At 37.8% G+C, this 21,326-nt stretch overlaps 1 protein-coding gene across 1 annotated transcript; it reads left to right on the top strand.

Moving 5' to 3' along the window:
- The first annotated feature begins 14,358 nt into the window (after positions 1-14,358).
- Positions 14,359-21,088, top strand: LOC103453638 (auxin response factor 19-like). The gene is made up of 14 exons (XM_008393192.4): positions 14,359-15,046; positions 15,381-15,499; positions 15,933-16,031; positions 16,130-16,186; positions 16,331-16,486; positions 16,562-16,646; positions 16,747-16,837; positions 17,023-17,187; positions 17,335-17,457; positions 17,634-17,709; positions 17,814-17,952; positions 18,231-20,071; positions 20,176-20,366; positions 20,475-21,088. The coding sequence occupies exons 1-14, from the start codon at positions 14,983-14,985 to the stop codon at positions 20,611-20,613; spliced, it is 3,345 nt and encodes a 1,114-aa protein (XP_008391414.3). The 5' UTR covers positions 14,359-14,982; the 3' UTR covers positions 20,614-21,088.
- The last annotated feature ends 238 nt before the right edge of the window (positions 21,089-21,326 follow it).

Raw genomic sequence — 21,326 nt, 5'->3', positions numbered from 1 at the left:
CAAAAGTGCACAAATCTCAGCAGCTTCCCAAAAAACAGGCTTAGTGGATTTCTAACAGCTACCTACGCAAGTAGTCTTCTTCTTTCCAGCAGGTGAATTAGTCTCAGCAGCAAGGGGAGTGGGCCTTGGTGCCGTTTTAGTAGCAAAGTCCACCTTATTTCTCTTCATAATAGCAAGCCTTTCTAAAGGTGAACCATACTTAGCTCCCAACGGACATCTTGGTACAAACTTTGTCACTAGGGGCATAATATGACCTCTACGCTGAGCAATCCTATTAGCAGTTGTACTATCCATTCTCGACATTGCAGGTGCCATAGGCTCAGAACTAGCAGCCTCATTTTTCTTCTCATTAGAAGAAGTTATGTCAATCACATGCCTCTCGGCAGCAGGTGGACCCTCACGAGTAGCGGAGGAAGTCTTCAGTTTTTCCTCAACCGACATCTTTTAAGCAGGAGGGGAAAATCTCTTCTTTCCATTTTCATTCATAATAGGCTCTACGACAGCGATCAGACGAGCCAATGCATCCGCCTTGATCCTCTTTACCTTCTCCATCGGGAGCAACCCACATTTTTCCAGATGAAGATGATTAAGTAGCCAACGTCATTCACGGTACTCAATAGGGGAGCTCAACCCATACTGGCTTTTCCCTTATTTTTTCTCTCAAACCAGCAGGCAGAAGGCCTGCATGCCTAGCATTCCAGCAACCCATGGGGCCCACGACCTCCTTATCTCTCTCAATCTCCGGCTTTGCCCCCGTTAGGTCCAAGAGCCCAAAGGACATAAGCCATGCGGCTTGCCTAGCATTGCGCCCCAGCGCCTCAATCCGTAGCCCCAGCCATGCAAGCTGCCCTTGGCTCTAGCCAAGTCGAGTAGCCCAAGCAATGGTCCTTGCCACAACACCTCATTGGCCCATGCCGAGAAAACTCCTAGCCCCTGCTAGCCGACGTACCGCACCACCCCGACGGTTACCCCGCAACAGCACTATCCAAGAAGAAGACAAGGAAAATTGAATTTTTCTTACCTCGGTATAGCACGGAGAAGACGAAGAAAGCAACGAAAGACGGTTATTTATACAGACAAGATGTAGAAGATTCCTAGAAAAGGGGGAACAAATATCCTCTAAGCTCTCTCTCTTTTGTAAGGTAGAATAAATCGCTCTCCAAATTTGATTTAATAACCCACTTAAGGTGGATTTAAATAGGCTTTGAGAGAAACTTATTTCCTTTCCTAGAAGGATCTAATTTCCTATTAAAGAGGGAATCAACATCAATATAGAAAACAATCCTATGTTTCTTAAAGCAAGAAGATCTTTACCCCTACTGCCCTTTCCTACGAGCAGCCCAATAGGTGTGGGGGCATTTGTGGAGTTAAAATTAATCAAGAGGCGACACGTGGATTTTTGGGTAAAAAGAACAAAATTACCCTCGAGGCACACCATAATTCCTACACGCAAGTAGTAGACAATCATCCCACAATCAAATCAAAAACGCCGAAATAGGTATTTATTTTTAAACTTATTTCATCCATCCTCACCAAATCCTCTCCACAAGGTAACCCCCAAATCATTCCTTTTTAATTATATTAATTAGCTAATTAATTGATTTATTATTCAATTATTCCTAATTATTAGCTACAAATCATGAACCTCACCCAAAATACCAACCAAGTGGCTGGTCTTCCTCCTCCTAAAGGGGCCAGCCGCACCCTTATAAATACTACCTTAATCTCTCCAAAACCCAATTCCAATTTTCTTGCTAAATTCTCTAAATTCTCCAAACACTTTGCCCTCAAAATTCTAACTTTGACATCGGAGGTTTTTCGGCACCCCCCCCCCAATTCATCGTGGGCACGTGAGGCTCTTGGCCTTGACCTAAGGTGTTATTTGTTTTGTAGGTGCAATTTTGTCCAAGAACAAGGAGGAAGAAATTTGCGTCCACATGTGTTACAACATATTGTTATTATTAGTAGTTATGCAATTGCATATCTTACTTACTTCAAGGTTATGGTCATTTGGAATTTCTTTTGTTAGGAAAAAGCATGAGGGCAATGCTACTGCATGCTAAATTTTTGAGTTCTCCTTCCCAACTAGTCTTCTTCGGGTCCGAAAGGGGTGAATGATTGTGGTTTGCCACTAATTGTCCTCTTTTTAAAAACCAAAATGAAAGCACATAAAAAAATATTACCTAATTAAACTGGGATGAGAAAATAATTTAGGCTAGCTTTACTACATCAACAAGTAGTTATTTGGACAAGTAAAAGATTTGTTAGGACAAATAAAGTAAAAGGTTTGCAACAAGTCAACTAACAATTAGAAAGCAACCAAAGCAAAACCAAAGTTTCTTAATTTTCACTTATGGACGCGACCATTCCGTGTAATTGCATGTGAGATTAATAAGAGATCGGTCAGTACTCAGTAGCATGCAATCTTGGATCTCAACGCCAATAAGCAATAATAGATGGATAATAATTAGGTGGCACGACACGAAAATAATACGAAAATAACAGGTTTCGGGTCAACACGATAACTAATCGGGTCATTATCGGGTGACCCGTTAAGAACCCGTTAATAACGGGTATACACGCTAGTAATACATGAGTAACCTGTTTTGATCTGTTAAAAAAAAATATTATAATTTTAAAGTTTAATTACTAAAAAAATTATTATAAAATACAATAGCCATATTGTATGTATTGGTATATTCTATATAAAATATATATTTTTGTATTATTATTCTATATAAGTTAAAAAAATTAAGTTTTATTCATTTATTTATTTTTATTATGAGAGTTTCTTATTATCATTAATAGGATAAATTTTACTTAACATGTTGTCCAAAATTAAAATCAACTAGTATAGTATTAGTATAGGCAATAAGACATCCCTACAAGTATGAAAAATGTGAAAGAATATATAAACACTCGTGATTCATCATTCCTCCACGAGTAGACAATGGTTACACTTACATTATCGTTTAGATTTTTAAAACCCTCCAAACCGTCATGAATGGTGTTTTTTATTTGAGTGTAAAAGTAATAAAATTAATAATAATTATTGTAGAAGTGTAAGAAATGTAAAAAAATATATATATATATATATATATATACACACACACATACAATCACTCGTAGTGACAAGCTTTACAATTTTCGTGAAGGGGCAACTTCGAAATCCGACACTATAATCCATAAAACTTAAATTTGTATTTAATCGTCGATTGTCGTTTAGGCTTTATTCTTTATATTGAATTTCATTTTTAAAATTTTCTTTTTTGAAAACATGATCTTCTGGGGGATGTAGGAAGATGAACAGTTCGGATCTTTGATTTCACGTCCCGATATTTACGGTTAATTGAAATATGAGTCAATGTTATATAGTTTATAGAAATTTTATAAACACCAAGCAATATTTTCACTAACAGTAAAACTCTGAACATAATATCAATGATCCGAATGTTCATCTCCTTGTATCCTCTAATAAATCATGTTTTCAAAAAAGAAAATTCGAAAAAACAAAATTTAGTGAGAAAAATGAAGTATAAATGTAAACAACAATCGACGGTTAAATTTTGATTTATGATTTATATGATTATAGTGGCACATTTCATAGTTAAGCCCTTCACGAAAGTTGTAAAGCTTGTCATTACGAGCATTTATATATTTTTTCTATATTTTTCACACTTCTATATTAATTGAAAAACTATTAAAGACTTTACTTAAACAATAGCCATAGGATAAATGAGAAGAGAGTGCTAATGTAGAAAGCCTCATTGAAAATATCATCAATATATCAAACCAAAGTTCCAATACCATTTCCCATGGTGATTGATGAAAATTGAAGAGTTTGATTGTAAGAAAATGTGCAAGTTCCAAACCTTGAAACATAACTCCCTTAATTTTGCAAATCTTTTGAACATTTGATATTTTGTAATGTTCTAATGTTTTTTTATTTTTTATTATGCTCTTATTTTGGATATGTAAATATGTAATACTTGAAAGACAAATGCTTTTTTATGTTTTGAATGTGATAATATGATATGTATATACTTATTTAGTATTATGTTTTTCATTTGATTATTTATTGGTTTAAAATACATTTTCCTTAACGGGTAACAGGTCGGGTCATATTACTTGTTAATATTATCAGGTCGATTTCGGGTCGGGTCATTTTACCCTTTTATTTTAACGAGTATTACACGACACGACCCGTTAAGATATTGGGTATGACACAAAAACGACACAAACATGGGAAACACGACATTAATGTCAGGTCTCTATGGACTCATTTTTTAATTTGGCTTAATAAAAAATTAATAATTAACCAGTAGAGGTCTTAGGTTTAACATCACTATAATAACTAACTAGTAGCTACTCTATTTTTGAAGAGTTTTGATACTTAATTATGCTTAATCTACGTAGTTATCATGTTGTACTAAAAGCTTTCTAAATATGCAAGTGGCCTTTTACCATAGTAGTGAAAATGTTTTGAGCCCTTACATAACGACGTGGGTTCGAACTTCGTCGGGAGCTAATTTAACATCTAATCTAAAAAAATTATCGTTTGACAAAAAAAAAAAAGGAAATAAATAAATAAAATCTAGGTATCTATATTTTACATGTAAGAATTCAGAAATGGTCTGTGTGGAGCCAAAAATATTCACAAGGCGACACGTGGATTTTTGGATAAAAGAGGACAAAAATACTCTTGAGACATACCGAGATTCCTACGCACGAGCAGCGGGCAATCATCCGTTAACCAAGTCAAAAATGCTTAAAGAAGGTAACAAATAAAAGTTATTTCATCCATATACTCCACAAGGTAACCATTCCAAACATTCCATTTAAATTAGATTAATTGGTGAATTAATGGATTTATTTCCTAATTAATCCATTCAATCACCAATTAAATGACTCATTATGCCAATTAATCCCCCATTACATAACCCACTACCCAAAAATCCCAAATGGCCGGCCACCCTTGTTGATCTCATCATATTCACCTATTTTATCACATTAATTAGCTAGTTAATTTGGCAATAATTTTATTTGCTAAATTAATTAGTCAATTATTCCCATAACTCCTAAATTCAACCTAAATCAAGAACCCTATCCCTATAAATAGGCTCTCATTCTCACCAAAAAGCTAGGTCCTGACTCTTGCTAAAATTCTCCAAAGCTCTCAAACACTTTTCTCTTAAAATTCTAACTTTGGCATCGGAGGTTCTTCGGACAAAGCCCCCCCATTCATCGTGGGCGCGTGAAGCTCTTGGCGTTGACCTAAGGTGTTAATTGTTTTATAGGTGCAATTTTGTCCAAGATCAAGGAGGAAGAAATTTGCATCCACAGTCTTGATATAAACAAGCAAAATGTCTACATAAGTAACTTTTTTTTTTCTTCAAATTACTTCCTCTTTTTCTAATTTTCTCCACAGGATTACATTCCCTACAAACAAAAAAAAAGTGTAGTTCAATTAGTTCATGCATCGCATTTTATTTAAGGAAAACTAATGAAAAGGGTTTGAAAACTTTTAGTTTTAACAATAAGAACAAAATAAAAAGTAAAGTGAATTATAATAATTGATTTTTTAGTGTAAAATGTGATTTTTCGTTAAAATAAACAGTACCAGAAACTTTTCGTTAAAGTTCTCTTTTATTTATACAAGGTTCAATGATTTCTGAACCACAACTACTTGCCCCAATTTCTAATGGCGATTAGGGGTAGGTGAGTCTAGGAAAGCAACATTCCTTGAAAATACATAGAGCAATTAACGGACGCAACTACCTTTATATGAACAAAGCTTAGTTACTTTAGTTAGAACGAGAACACGGCATTGACATTGACTTTTTTTTTTCTTGATTTGAGTACATCGATATTTTTACACTAAGAATATGAGAGTTCGGTTAAACCACATAATGAGCTTTTTAATTTGGTTGACTTTTAAATATACAATTATCCACAATTTAATTAAAAAGGCTTTCACATTAACTCTGTATGAACATTATAAGAGATGATAAACTCATAATTCTGTTTCTTCATGCACACTCATATTTGATCCTATCAATTGTTGCTTAATAATTTGAACCGTCTATTTTTCAAGTCACCTTTTAAAAAAACAACCATGCAAAATATCAACCAAATCATAAATCTTATAATTGTGCTTTCAGTATTAAGTGAGAATCATAGTTCGTTTATTTATTAAAAAGCAATTAGATGACAAAAACATTAGTTGTTCTTTCCTTTTTCTTTTTGCAGACTTGACGCTTAAAAAGTAACTTATAAAATAGACAGTTTAGATCATCATGCAACATTGCATGAAGGTAGAACAAGAAGGTTACTAGCATTGTTCTTTGAGTTTTGGTTTGGCATGTTTTGTCTTGTCTCTTTCTTATACAGGCGACAATATTACCACTTCAATTTACACTAAGGGAAGGAAAGAGTTAATCCAAAATGCAATGAATCGAAGAGAAAGATCCTAGTTAGCAGCGCAATCCGCCTGACACACCCCGACCCGGAATGCCCACTTGGATTCTGAATCGAGCTGTGCTAGCCGACACCTGGAAGGTAACGAAGCCTTAAAGTGTAGTGTAGTGGAAATTGTGAATAAATTTAAACCTAGAAGTGCCTAAATATAAGAGTGCGTTGTGAGTGGGAATGAACCCATTTCACACGTGATGTCAAAGCATAAGTATAGCACAGTAAGATAGGGTGAGAATTATATCATCAAAGGTAATCGTCTACACCAAGATTTGCTAAGAATCTTCGTCGACATGAAAGCTCAACTATTAAAACCTGGAGGGGGTGAAAAATAAGAGTGAGTGGACCTAAAAATAAAAGCTTTATAAAAACCTTTTTGAAAACATTATTACCCGTTGCTGTAAAACTAGTATATTTCCAAAATATACATACTACGTATAGTAAGAAAATACTTACTGTAGCCTGCAAAATTTCAAGAATTCATTACGGCACAATATCTCGTAAATAAGGGCATGACATCCATAATCACAAAATCTCACATAAGCAACATATCATATCGGGTGCTCATCGACACATGTTGACACACGAGTTTATGCAAAGGTATTCTGACATGAACATGACCGGGTGTAATAATAACAGTGTTCTAAAAAATGCCCTAGACAGCCGCCTAGGCGCTGGGCGCCTAGCAACCGACGCGTTTTTGGCCAAATCACTTGGAAAAATCGGGTTGGGCCTAGGCGGCGCCTAGGCGGGCTAGGCAGGCTAGAAGGCCCTAGGAGGTCCTAGGAGGTTTTATTTATTTATTTATTTATTAATTGCGTGCTTTTTTTCTTTTTTGGTTTCATTGTGGTATACTTATGGAAATGGTGTATCTAATTTACAAATGATGGATTTACTACAAGTTCATCCAATACTTATGGAAATAGTGTACCTAAGTTGCATTTTATCATTATTTTATTATCCATACAAGTATAGTTTTTTTTTAGGTGTCAATATGCACTTATTTATAAGATATACAAGAAATTTACCTAAATCCGCCTAGGCGCTAGCCCGCCACCTGACTAGCGCGTAGCATTTTTTAGAACCTTGAATAATAATATACACTCTAGTATTACAATCATGTAAAGACTGGTGCTATGCGCAGCACATATGAGTCGGAGTTGCCTATGGCAACCTATACCACAGGACTGGCACCTAAAATGTATCCAAAGTGAGCGTACGGTGCAATGTGCACATACACGTAAAAGACTGGCCCTGACCCGAGCGAGTACCAACACTAGTGTAGCAAACGATGAGCAAATAACATCAATATAGCCATGCCACAACCATTCAACCATTCTAATCAATATCGTACTATTCATGACCATAAATATAATCAAGGCATCTCCTTATAGTAAGCTTACATGTGCATCCCATAGGATTATTTCATCATTTCCCAACAATAAGGTATTTCTTATAAACATTAATTTAACCATGGCAATTGCATAAAGAATTTATTAATGCTTGTATATATGGAAACTAACCAATATATATATTAAGAAAAGACCCACTCACAAATCCTGTCGCCGAGTCGAACCCAGCTCTTAGCATCGAGAGTCATTGCGATCCATTTTGCCTAGAAACGAAACCATTTAGGTAAATATAACGTGCTAATGAAATTACGCATTTTCGTACAAAGTACGGCTAATAAATGAACTATCCTAAAATGGTCGAATTTCAAAAAATGGACCGCGGATTCGGAATCAGTAAGTCGAAATATGCTAAGGAGGGTCCCCGTCAAATTTTACAAAAGTCAAGTCTCTATCAAAGGTGAGGTCCATAACCCTACATAAGTCAATTTGGAACATCCACCCCCGTAACTTCCTAAAGTCCACACTATGCAGCTAGAACAACATACTAAAACTTCTTTACGATCCAACGGTTGGATCTTTGCTAATCACAAATTCAAGTGGCGGTCAACATTGGATTTTACAAACTTTAGAAATTCAATTCGGAAAGATCCGTACGTTGGATTCCTAATTCATAAGTTGCTAATGTCCACAAATATTACGTACTATCACGTATTAAAGTTTGATGCCGATCCAACGGTCGGATTGTCCATTCATATAATAACCAAGTAGCGGCCAACTAGGCAATCCACTACGAAACTATATTAAAACATCAGGATTTCACTAAACGGATGTCAATTATGGAATTGGAGCATCAAATTAGCCTATGATGGTCAGGTGGGGTCTCGGCCCACGCGGTCGCCGGTTGCCCCGACTCGCCGGAAAAATCAACTATTTCAAAAAATTACCAAATTTCATAGAAATGAAGATCTCAATGAGTAGAGCAAGTTTTATACCTGTGGCCAAGTCCAATTTGGCCGGGAAAAGCTCCAATTTCCCTCGAACTAGCCAGAAACCCTAGACTGGGTGAGCTTCGATTATCCTTCCTCAGTGTTCCGACGCCCTTACAACTGGTTGGGTCTTGTTTCTGGGTCCAAGGGGAGTTGATTAAGGATGATGATGGGTGGTGCAACTCACCGGATCGGCGGATCGCCGCCAAGAAACCGTTGATGTCACCGTCACTAAACACCACGAAATTGGCCCAATTTTCGTCGAATCTTGGGTGAAAAATGAAGGAGAAGAAGTATGGTGGTGATTGCAGGTGATGGTTGGGTGAATTTCGCTTGAAAAATTGCAGAAATTGGCTGGAAATCAAACTGGGTCACGGTTGGAAACAGTTTTGGTCCGGTTTGGGTGCTCTTCACCTCTCTCCTTTCTCTCCTCTTTCTTCCTTCCGATTGGCCTCCCACCTCCTCCTTTATTTCTGATTAGGCAGCCCTCAATCCCTCATTCTCTCTTTTTTTCCTTTCAATTCCAGTCATCCATCTTTTTCCTTTCTCCATCACAGCCATCCACGTGGCGTTTCCATATTTTCTAGAGCATTCTAGATTATGGTCAAATGACCATGTCGCCCATAACTTCGTTCATTAATAACTCCTTTGTTATAACTCCAAATTAAGTTCCGTTTGTGCCTATCGTCAAGTTCTTCGAGAATACTATACAATAGTAGCTTGTACACATCATGAAGAGACAGTCAATAAAAGTCAACAATCTCACCTCTAGGCATTTTCGTCAATTCACTCATTTAAAATTAATACAATCGTAAAGTTAGGGACGGGTTGTCATACTGCCACTTGCTCGTCTTGTTTTATACTACCCGAACTTTAGTTGTACCAAACCAGTTTAAAGTCATAAGTACAAAAATTAACAACTAAGAATTAACTGCAAAATGATTTGGTATTCAATATCTAAAAGGTACTTAAAACTTCAAAGTTAAAAAAAAAAAAAAAAAATCTTTGATTTTAAAATTTCTTGTGAACGAGTTGCTCACGAACTTTGTAAGCTAAATGTGGTATACCTCAAGCCTGATTTGTTTCTATCATGATTTGATATCCGACGACCCAAATTCAAGCCACAAACTCGAACTATATCGAACTGATTTACAACCCTATTTATATGATAGATCTTGCATCAATATTGGTGAAGTCGTCGACTTGTTGCTTGAGTCTGTTACAAATTTTATTTTGTTTTGGTTGTGCAGTTAATTTTTTATTAACTTTCTAGGTTTTTACAATAAACAATAATTTATAATTAAAAAAACTAAAATCGGAAATTTAACACATCCAACCCGTAAACATCATGTTGAAGATGAAAAGAACAAGGAAACACAAAGAACCAATATACAATAACTTTCATCATGTGCACAACGGACAGTGATGGTGACGGTCAAGATATTGGTCAATTAACACATAATCATGTTTGGTTTTGTAGCCAATAACAAATATTCATGTGTTAGTTTATATTGTGAAAGGTACAAAGGGGTAATTTGAGGTAATCTCCTAATTAACTTTAGGGTAATTGGTGAGCATCTCAATAATACAAGCTAAATTTTTTGTTATCGTAGCTAGTCAAATGAGGTAAATGTTAATTTGACTAGCCACTACTTCTACAATACTAGCTATTTTAGTTTAAGTTAAAATATTTTAATATTACAGTTGCATGAGTCATGGGTGTAAATTTAATATAATCCTTGTAATAAAGAACTACCATATTAAAGAAATTGGTTTGTGCTTGAATTGAAGTGATGAGGTCGCAAAGCCCAAATTTCGGCTTCATTGACCGAGTAGCTGTGAACAAAGACGACAAGAAAGGTGGCAGGATTCGAACCTATGGTCGGCCCACCTCTGACCCATTGGGTTGGGTGGCTGTGGGCATATACTTCTGACTTGATTTAAGGCGTCAGCAAAACAAAACACTGCCATCTCTTTCAAAAAGGCCTTATTTGATTTGATTGTATAGTCTTACAACGCTACTTGTAATTATATATATACATCCTTGGGAGAATGATGAAATTACTCTGACTATATTAGGGTATGATTATTTTACCCTAATACTCTTATACACTTTTAAGTTGGTATAAGAGCCACGATCCTAGGATTGAGACCTAGCTAGTTCTCTTATCTACCCTAACCTTACTAGCCTCATGCCATAATACCAGAGATGTTACGACAATCGTGAAGTTGCTGCTTTTAAATCATAATCTCTTCTCTATTGTTCATGATAATGCTGCCAATACCACATATATACCATGATGGCTACTACCAAATCTATTGATGGCATAGGAACTTGCCTGAAAATGGTGAAGAAAGTGATGTCAACCCCCAGTTTTCTCTTACACATATAGTAACTGTTCGAGATACTCCTTCCGTTGATACTTATGAGGTAAGCATAAAAAATATTATTAATAGTACTCATGAAAATTTGACTGCCGCATATGATGGACAATTTAGGTTGCCACCAAAGGATACACGGGGAAGCTCTAGACAAATGCTTTCCAGAAAATTTCAAGAAGGTGAAGTATCCAATTGCAAACTATGTATCTACACAAAGTTTAACTCATGCTAGTAAATATTTTGTGAATTGTTTACCATTGTTATTCTTACCAAGGTGCAAGATGCTTTGTCAATTCGAAATGGGCTGATGCAATTACTGAAGAGATGAAAGCTCTTGAGAAGAATTAGACATGGGACTTAATACCACTTCCATTGGGAAATAAGCTTGTTGGTTGCAAATGGATTTATACTGTTAAACATAAACCAGATGGTACTATTGATAGATACAAAGCACGATTGGTTGCAAAAAGGTTTTACATAGAATGGAATTAATTATCAAGAGACATTTTCTTATGTGGCAAATATTAACACTGCTCAAATATTGTTATTGCTTGTTACATGCCTTGATTAGTCCTTGCAACAATATGATATGAAAAATACTTTCTTACTGATGATCTGCAGAAGGAATTCTATATGAGTTTGCCACCTGGATATAGCATCTCAAGGAGGACGGGTGTTGTATGCAAATTAAAGAAGGCTCTGTATGGACTGAAACAATCACCAAGAGCGTGGTTTGACTAATTTCGTTCAGTTATGAAGAAATTTGGTTATGTGCAGAGCGATGTAGATCACAATTATCATTCATGTGGATGGCATGATTATGAATGATCATGATATTGAAGAAATGAAGAATCTAAAAGTTTATTTGGCATTTGAGTTCGAAAAGAAGAATCTTGGTGGTTTGCAATATTTTTTTGGAATTGAAGTTACTCGATTCGAATAGGGAATATTTTTGTCACAACATAAGTATGTGTAGATTTGCTAAATGAAATAGGCATGTTAAGGTGCCAACTGATATATACACCTATAGGACAAACTCATGGAATGGAGGAGCTTCCTTATCAAGTTCCAGCTAATAAGGAAAGGTATCAAAGGTATATTTGTCACAAACAAGACCCGACATTGCATATGGTGTGAGTGTAGTTAGTCAGTTTCCGCAAATTCAGTGAAGTTCACATGAATGTCATTGTTAGAATTCTTCGGTACTTGAATTATGCACCTGGAAAAGGTCTTATGTTTTCAAAGCATGTGCATATAGATGTGATGGGATGGGATATATAGATGTTGACTGGGGTACAAAGGGTATAAGGTGACGATCTATTTTTGGTTACTTCATTTGTGGGAGGTAATCTTGTTACTTGGCGAAGTAAAAGGCTGAAAGTTGTAGCTTATCGAGTGCTAAGGCAGAATATAGAGTGATGGTGAAAGGCTTATGTGAGCTATTATGCATAAGACGACTTATGGGGGAGTTGGGGATTTGATAGGCAAAGTGTAATAAAACTTTATTGCGATAATCAGTCAGCAATTAAGATTACTAAGAATCTGGTGCAACATGATAGATCAAAGCATGTGGAGATTAATCGTAATTTTGTTGATGAGAAATTGAAGGACAAATCGTGCTAATTCTGTATATGAAGAGTACGGAGCAGCTTTCGTGACTCACTTGTAAAGATGGCCATCGATGATAGCTATGCTCCACCTTGAAAGGGTGTTGCATGAGTCATGGGTGTAAATTGATTAGATTGTATAGTCTTGTAACCCTACTTGTAATCCTATACATACCTCCTTGAGAAAAGAATGAAAGTACTCTGATTATTCTACACTAATACTCCTACACACTTCTAAGTAATATTTTATATTAAACACAACAACCCAAGCCCTTTTTTCTCTTAAAGCCCATAAACAATACAATTTTATAATGTTTAATGTTTAGCAAAAATTTAACTTTCTCTCCTCCTAGCTAAATCTAGCTAGTTATTATTCACAAAGTTAAGATAGCTAGTTATTTAGCTAGATTTTTTTGCTGTTGTTAAAATAGTCAAAAACCTCATTTAGTTAGGCTGTTTGAGATGCACACACCAATCTCTACTAACATGTGGGGCAACAGGTTTGGTTAGGATGTGTTGTAGCTGGTAGATGCAGCCAAGTCAGGTCAAGGCAGATGGAGGTCTTGGATCGGGCAGATTAGGCAGCGATGCAGGTATTGCCAAGCGAGGGACTAGGGGCGGGAACCTACTTTTTTTTGTAGTATGAACGACAAACAAAAATCCAAACCAGAAAACAAAAATTTCCACAGATCAAAACTAAAACAAACAAACGACACAAGCAAACTGATACCCATCTAGAGCATATCACACACAAAGGATCAAACCTACTTTGATACCAAGTTGAAAATCAGAGCATCAATACGAACAAACAAACTATAAACTACGAATATATTAACAGAAAACAATAAATAAGAATGCTAAGACGGCTACAAACTAAAGGCTACATCTTGACTGACTTGTTCGCTACTAAATAACAACATGACAGTTTATTTATAATAAACTAGCCCAATCCCCAATAAGCAAGGAAACACATACCTAATTCTAATGGGTTGGCTTAAAACCCAAACAGTAAAATAATCCTAAATATTAATATCGTCCAATAGATGCTAGAGACGTCGAGTTGAGATGCCGTCGAGATTCAATTTTATTCCTTTGAGATGTCATGATTCAATCGAGATGCCGTTAAGAGGGAGTTGAAAAGCCTTATTGGTTCTCTCGACGTGCCAACAATGAGATAGAAAATGAACTATTCATTTCCTAAGGGGATCCTTTTGACTTCTCACACATCCTTTTAATTTTCAGTTGTTAAATCGGATAATTGAAAAAAATTAAAGGACAAAAATAAACAAGCGATGTGTAAGAAATAAAAATGGACATGTGGATAGCACACCCTTTTCCTAAAAGGTGTTTAAAAAAAAAAAAAGCTACTAGAGATTATTAACTTAGGGCAAGGCCATTTTTAATTGATAAGTTTGTAATAAATTTAAATCATATAATGTGATTATTGATAATTTAATTATTAAATATTAATTAATGTGTTTATTTTCTATTTATAATAAATCATCTAATTCATAAATATAATCCAAAAAAAAATATTAGGATAGCATTACTCTTTTCCGTAACTTTACTCCATAAGGTCAACTTAGAGCCAAAGCCCCATTTTAGTGAGTGCCATTTTCAAGGAACAATAGAGAGAAAGAGAGAAAGAGAGAGAGAGAAATTATAAAAGAATTGTTTATTTTGATGTAGAAAGAGAGAAAGTGAAAGAAAAGAAAAAGGGAGCAATTGAGCATTGGGAAGAAGAGAGAGAGAGAGAGAGAGACGAAAGGCAGTGTCTGGGTGGTGTAGGGGAAGATAGGGGGCAAAGCTTCAGCATTTGGTCTCTCTTAGTCTCAGCAAGCCCTCCTTTTTCTCTGCCCCTCTGTTCCCTCCTTTTACTTCGCCGTTTCCCCCCCTTTACCTCGCCGGAAAAGCCCCTACCCTTTCCCGCGAAAGCTACAAACTTTTTCCGGGAAAGTTTTTCTTTTCCATTTTTTTTTCAGTTTGTTTCGGGTGCTGCAGATTCTGCCGAGCTGATCTGAGCTCAGCTGATAGAGAACTTGGTCCGAGTGCGTCGTCCGGGAGCTGAGACGAGCTCGGAAAGCAGGTCCAATTCCTCGCCAATATATCGCCGGCGATATGCGCAAGTGAGACTCTCGGCGATTTATACAATTTTCGTAAAAACCCAAGTCGCCGGAGCAAACAATGAAGCCGCCGGCGAACGGCGCCGGAGCTTCCGTCGCCAACTGCGCATCCAATTCATGCCCAGGTCGGTGCTTTCTCTCTCTAGAACACTTAAATCGATTTAGTCTCCCTCTCTCTAAAAACACGATGTTAAAAAAAGCAGCGGATGGATCGGTGGATCGATACAATTGCTGTGGATTTATTTGATTTGTCTGTTTATATCGTTTTGTTCGTTACAAGTTTTATATACGGGACTCGGCAGTTACGTTCTGAGATTCCCAGAATCCAGATTCTTACAACCTTTGAGTTGGTCTTTAATTTTCTTTCCCCCGTTTGCGTTTTCTCGGAAAACAAACGGAAAAGACGGGGGTTTTGTGCTGTGGTGGTTTCTGACGAATGGGTGGCCGACACATGCGCAGGGGGAGAGAATGTAAAGAGCATAAACCCGGAGCTATGGCAAGCGTGCGCCGGGCCGCTGGTGAACTTGCCGCCGGCGGGGACCCACGTGGTGTACTTCCCTCAAGGCCACAGCGAACAGGTGGGTGGGTGTGTTTTTTTATTATGGATGTTGCTATCATGCGCCGCATCAGTGTTTCTGCTTATCTATCCGTCACACTCTGCTCTGCCATTTTTATGAACTCATGTGTTTTTTGAGTTCATTTGTTAATAGCAATCTGTTGGTGGCCTTCCGTTTTTAAATTTTCCCAAAACATATATATTAAAACATAGAAATATTGTGGTCTAGAGCTACTTTATTTTCCGAATAAAGCAATTGGTGTTGATGGGTTTTGAAGCATTTAGGATTTACAGAAAGAGAAAGTGTGGATGCGCGTCATTTATTGTTACTGTTTTTGTTCAACAATTACTCTTGTAGCTAAGTTTTTATTTGGATTTAAGTAAATACGTTTATTATTCTTGCTTGTTTTTGGAGGCGGTCTGTACTGATTTGTACCTGAAATTTCCGATTCCAGGTTGCGGCTTCTATGAAAAAGGATGTGGATGGTCAAATACCCAACTACCCGAATCTTCCATCCAAGCTACTATGTCTCCTTCACAATGTCACCTTGCATGTATGGGTGATTTTATCTTCTTTAAGTCTTACTTTGTCAACAGATTTGTATTCTTGATCATTTCTAATTGATTTTCTCATTTATGTTTGATTTACAAGGCGGACCCCGAAACAGACGAAGTTTATGCGCAGATGACACTTCTGCCCGTGTCATCGGTAAGGACTATGTTCAAAATGACCTGACGATTATTACGTTCTTATAGTACTATGGACATGCCCTTCTGTCACTTGATCATTTTCCATTGTTCTTTAGAAGGTAAAAGTTTCTGGAACCTGATTCATCAATTCGTTGTCGTGTAGTTTGACAAGGATGCACTATTGAGATCAGATCTTGCGCTCAAGACAAATAAGCCCCAACCAGAATTTTTCTGCAAAACATTGACAGCAAGTGATACAAGCACTCATGGAGGTTTCTCAGTGCCCCGACGTGCAGCAGAAAAGATTTTCCCTCCTCTCGTAAGCAAGTTTACATCATTCCCAAGGTTTTCCACGATAATTGCAAAGTTTTATAGTGTTTCATCTTCTACATAGGACTTCTCCATGCAACCACCTGCCCAAGAACTTGTTGCCCGGGATTTGCATGATACTGTTTGGACCTTCCGCCATATCTATCGTGGTATGTTATCTCTTTAGCCATTTGAATGTACATATATGGATGAACCATTAATATCCTATTTCTAAACATCTCATGTCATTCCTTGATTTGCTTGATTCAGGGCAACCAAAACGCCACTTGCTTACAACAGGATGGAGCCTATTTGTTAGTGGGAAGAGGCTTTTTGCTGGTGATTCCGTCTTGTTCATCAGGTAATCAGGATGAAATGGAAATCTTGGGATATTCTATTTTGGAGTATTGAATTTTTACCGTAAGTATGATTTGTTGGTAAAAGTGCCTCTTTCAAGTTATACGGATGTATATTTTAGTTTCCTCTTCCCTATTTTGGACTGGAAAATAAGCAACTTCTTCTGACGGTCACACTTTTCATGATCAGGGATGAAAAACAGCAGCTTCTTTTGGGAATTAGACGAGCAAACAGGCAACCCACCAACCTATCATCTTCAGTATTGTCAAGTGACAGTATGCATATTGGAATTTTAGCAGCTGCAGCTCATGCTGCCGCTAATAATAGCCCCTTCACAGTATTCTACAATCCAAGGTTAACATCTATCAATTTTTTATTCCAAATGTATCATCTTTATTTTACGACTATAGAATCCTAATTGTGGGAGCGACTCACCTTTGTTATTACTCTTCGAATGATTTCACTATATATTATTTTTAAAATATACTTTTCCAAATGCAGGGCTAGTCCATCAGAGTTTGTTATCCCTTTAGCCAAGTACTACAAGGCAGCATGTGGCAACCAACTATCACTAGGCATGCGTTTTCGTATGATGTTCGAAACTGAAGAGTCAGGGACAAGAAGGTAGTTGTATACTTGTATCTTTAAGTTCTATGTAGAATTTTAGTAATCTTGGCATCAGTGATCTGGTACGTAATTCACAAAATATACTTAACAAACTAGAAATGGCCTGCTGAATATGATCATTTGAAAACCTTATGGTAGTGTAGGAGTTGAACATAAGAAATTTTGTTGTGCAGGTACATGGGTACAATTACAGGAATTAGTGATCTTGATCCTGTTAGATGGAAGCACTCACAATGGCGTAATTTGCAGGTAAATGTGATGGCAACTTCTCGTTGCATCTCTTCCCTTGGTACTTACAGTCATCTTGTCGGTCATTGAAAATAACCCCTAATGCCTCACATTTCTTTGAATAGGTTGGTTGGGACGAATCAACTGCTGGGGAAAGGCGTAATCGGGTTTCAATTTGGGAAATTGAGCCTGTTACTGCTCCATTTTTCATCTGCCCCCCACCATTCTTCAGATCAAAGCGTCCCAGGCAACCAGGAATGCCAGGTAAAAGATATAATATATATTGAAGGATGAATTATACTAGTTCTTCCTCCTCCTATGATAAATGTTTGACCTTTGGACTTCAAGGGTATCTTTTTTGTGATCTTTTGTATGCTACAACAAACTATGACTTGAATCATTTGGAGGCTTCATTATCCTTTTCCTTGCATGTTTTATTCCCTCGTTTTGAGTCGGCCAAACGTGCTGTTAGAAACTTAACCGCATTTTGAATTTGGATTTTTGGTGAAAAGACATCAATAACTTTGATTTTTCTTTCGCAGATGAGGACTATGATATGGATAATCTTTTCAAGAGAACAATGCCTTGGCTTGGTGATGATATGTCCATGAAGGATCCCCAGGTTCTACCTGGCCTAAGCTTAGTCCAGTGGATGAACATGCAGCAAAATTCTTCCACAGGCAACTCCATGCAGCCAAATTATATGCATTCGTATTCTGGTTCAGCTATGCAAAACCTTGCTGGAGCAGATCTTTCTCGGCAGTTGGGCTTGTCGGCTCCTCAAATACCTCAAATGAACAATTTACAATTCAATGGCCAGAGGCCACCTCAGCAAGTGCTTGATCAGCTCCCAAAGCAGCCATCCTCATTGAGCCCGTTAGCACCCATGATACAACGTCAGCAACAGTTGGGAGATAATTCTCAACCACCCCGGCAAAATTTGGTCAATCAAACTCTGCCCTTGAGCCAAGTTCAGTCCCAGCTTCTGCAACCTCAGACCCTTGCCCAAAATAACAGTGGTGTTCTTCAGCAGCAATCGTCTGCTCAAAACCATCTTCAAAGAAACATACCTCAGAACCTACAACAGCATCAGCAGCAGCAGCATCAACAACAAATTATGGGTCAAAATCAACAGCAGAGTTTTATTCAGTCTCAACCGCCAGATCAAATGAACCAACAGTTACAACATCTTTCGGATAATCAGCTTCAGTTTCAACTGTTACAGAAGCTTCAACAGCAACAGCAGTCACTTTTAGCACAGCAGGCACAGCAACATCCCGCCCAGCAAGTCCAACTCCAGGACCAGCAGAGGCAAATGTTTGATATGTCCCAGAGCTTCTCGAGGCCTTCTCCCACCCAAATGTTAGATATGCCTCAAATGGCACCAACCGCGCATCCTCAGTCAAGAACAATGCCACAGCAGATGACAAAGAATAGTCACAGCCAAGCTAATGTTCGGTTTTCTCAACCACCTCAGCAGCCAAAGCTTCAACAGCAGCAATCTGGTATGCTGCCTGAAATGTCCGGGCACATGGGACTCCCGAACACAACCACCAATCAGCTCTCTACAGTGGGTAGTAATATTATGACAGCGGTTGCAGGAGCTGGGCAGTCTGGGATTACAGATGAGGTTCCATCTTGTTCAACTTCACCATCCACAAACAACGGCCCGATTGTAATTCAACCGTTGATGAACAACAGATCACACCGAAACTCATCAATAGGGGAGGACATGGCTCAGTCTGCCACCACAATATTGAGTTCTGGTGCCATAGACAGAATGCCATCTCATGGTAACTTGATGAAAGATTTCCAACATAAGTCTGAAGTTAAGCCGTCAGTGAACATTGCTAGGAATCAAAGTCAAGGAATTCTTACACCGCAAGCATACATGAACAGTGCAGCGGCCCAGACAGATTACTTGGACACATCATCTTCAACAACTTCAGTTGGCCTCTCTCAGAATGATGTCCATTTACAGCAGAATAACGCCCCGTTGCCTTTCCATCCACAATCAATGTTATTCAGAGAAGCCAGTCAAGAAGTGGAAGTTCTGGTAGATCAGAGAAGCAATGTTCCGTATGGTTCTAACATTGATGGTCAAATAGGGATACCTTTGAATCCTGATCCTATGTTGGCCAAAGGCGTGGTGAGGTTAGCAAAGGATTTTTCAAATACTCTCTCTTCGGGTGGCATGCTTGGCAACTATGAAAATTCGAAAGATGCTCAGGTGGAACTTTCAACTTCAATGGTTTCCCAGTCCTTTGGAGTTCCTGATATGACATTCAATTCGATTGACTCAGCGATAAACGATAGCAGCTTTCTGGACAGCGGCCCATGGGCACCTGCTCCGCCATTTCAGCGGATGCGGACATACACCAAGGTTTGATATTTTAAATTCAAAACAAAAAGAGAATTGTGATGCTCTCTATTTCAAGCTTTTCAGATTATGTCTTTTGCTCTAACTTGGTTAATGTTTATGTATAGGTGTACAAACGCGGAGCTGTAGGGAGATCCATAGATATGACACGCTATTCAAATTATGACGAGCTTAAACAAGATCTGGCTCGACGGTTTGGTATAGAGGGACAGTTAGAGGACCGAGGGAGGGTGGGCTGGAAACTTGTGTATGTAGATCATGAGAATGATGTTCTGCTAGTTGGAGATGACCCTTGGGAGTAAGTCTTTCAATCTCATTCCTGTTTGCAAAATTGCAGGCCAAAAGCATAGGAGTCTTCATTTGTCATCGAAACATGTTTCTTAACTATTTGTTTTGCCTATTCCAGGGAGTTTGTGAACTGTGTTCGCTGCATCAAGATCCTTTCCCCGCAAGAAGTCCAGCAGATGAGTTTGGATGGAGATTTTGGCGGCAACGCTGTGCTCCCAAACCAAGCTTGCAGCAGCTCGGATGGTGGGAATGCCTAATGTAGCATGCCAATACGCTGACAGTTTTCTCCCTAGTAGGAGCTTTAGATGCTTATAGGAAAATCTTTCACGGTAATCAGCATGGCATAAAGATCAAAGTTTGACCTTTCCGGTGACTTAGCCGTTACTAGTTGCTGGAGCAAGCAGTTTGAGAAGTGGTATTTCATGGTTAAGGTTGGCATCTAACTTTCTGGCCGAGCTCTTACATAAGCACGGGAGAGAAGCTGAAGTTCTGAACAGAGGATCCTAGTCCGAAATTTCTTGTGGTTCTAGTTGGTCCCGAGTTCTGTTCAAGGGAGGGCAAATTTCCGGCCTAGTGAACAATCTGGTACGGCATGTTTTATATTCGCGGATACAACGATGATGTCTGAAGTCAATTTTAAAATTCATTTGCCATTTTGCTTTTCAGATTGAAATTCTCCCACTCAAGTACATTGTAAAAATCAGCAGCATGAAATGAACTTTCTTAAATAAATTTTGCAAAATTTTGACTGATTAACGGTGATGGAATAATGTTCCAAAACACGTTAAGATCAATGTAGCAGCATAACCTAAGGCCTCGTTTGGTGTCAATGATTGGATCAGAATTGATAATCCACTTGATTCAATGTATGTTAAAGAATAAAAATAGACGTCAATTCCAAATTGTCGAAATTTTTGTAGTTGAAGGTGAAAAATGGATTAGTTATGAAGAAACATGTCTCAGCTGGGAG

The sequence above is a fragment of the Malus domestica genome, chromosome 13 (assembly GCF_042453785.1).
Source record: "Malus domestica chromosome 13, GDT2T_hap1".
Classification (NCBI taxonomy): Eukaryota; Viridiplantae; Streptophyta; class Magnoliopsida; order Rosales; family Rosaceae; genus Malus; species Malus domestica.
This window is presented reverse-complemented; position numbering and strand designations above follow the sequence as displayed.

Coding starts and splice junctions, on each gene's coding strand:
- LOC103453638 (XM_008393192.4), top strand. CDS start 14,983: ATGAAGCCGCCGGCGAACGGCGCCGGAGCTTCCGTCGCCAACTGCGCA. Junction 15,047..15,380: donor CGCATCCAATTCATGCCCAG/GTCGGTGCTTTC, acceptor ACACATGCGCAG/GGGGAGAGAATGTAAAGAGC. Junction 20,367..20,474: donor GTTGGAGATGACCCTTGGGA/GTAAGTCTTTCA, acceptor TGCCTATTCCAG/GGAGTTTGTGAACTGTGTTC.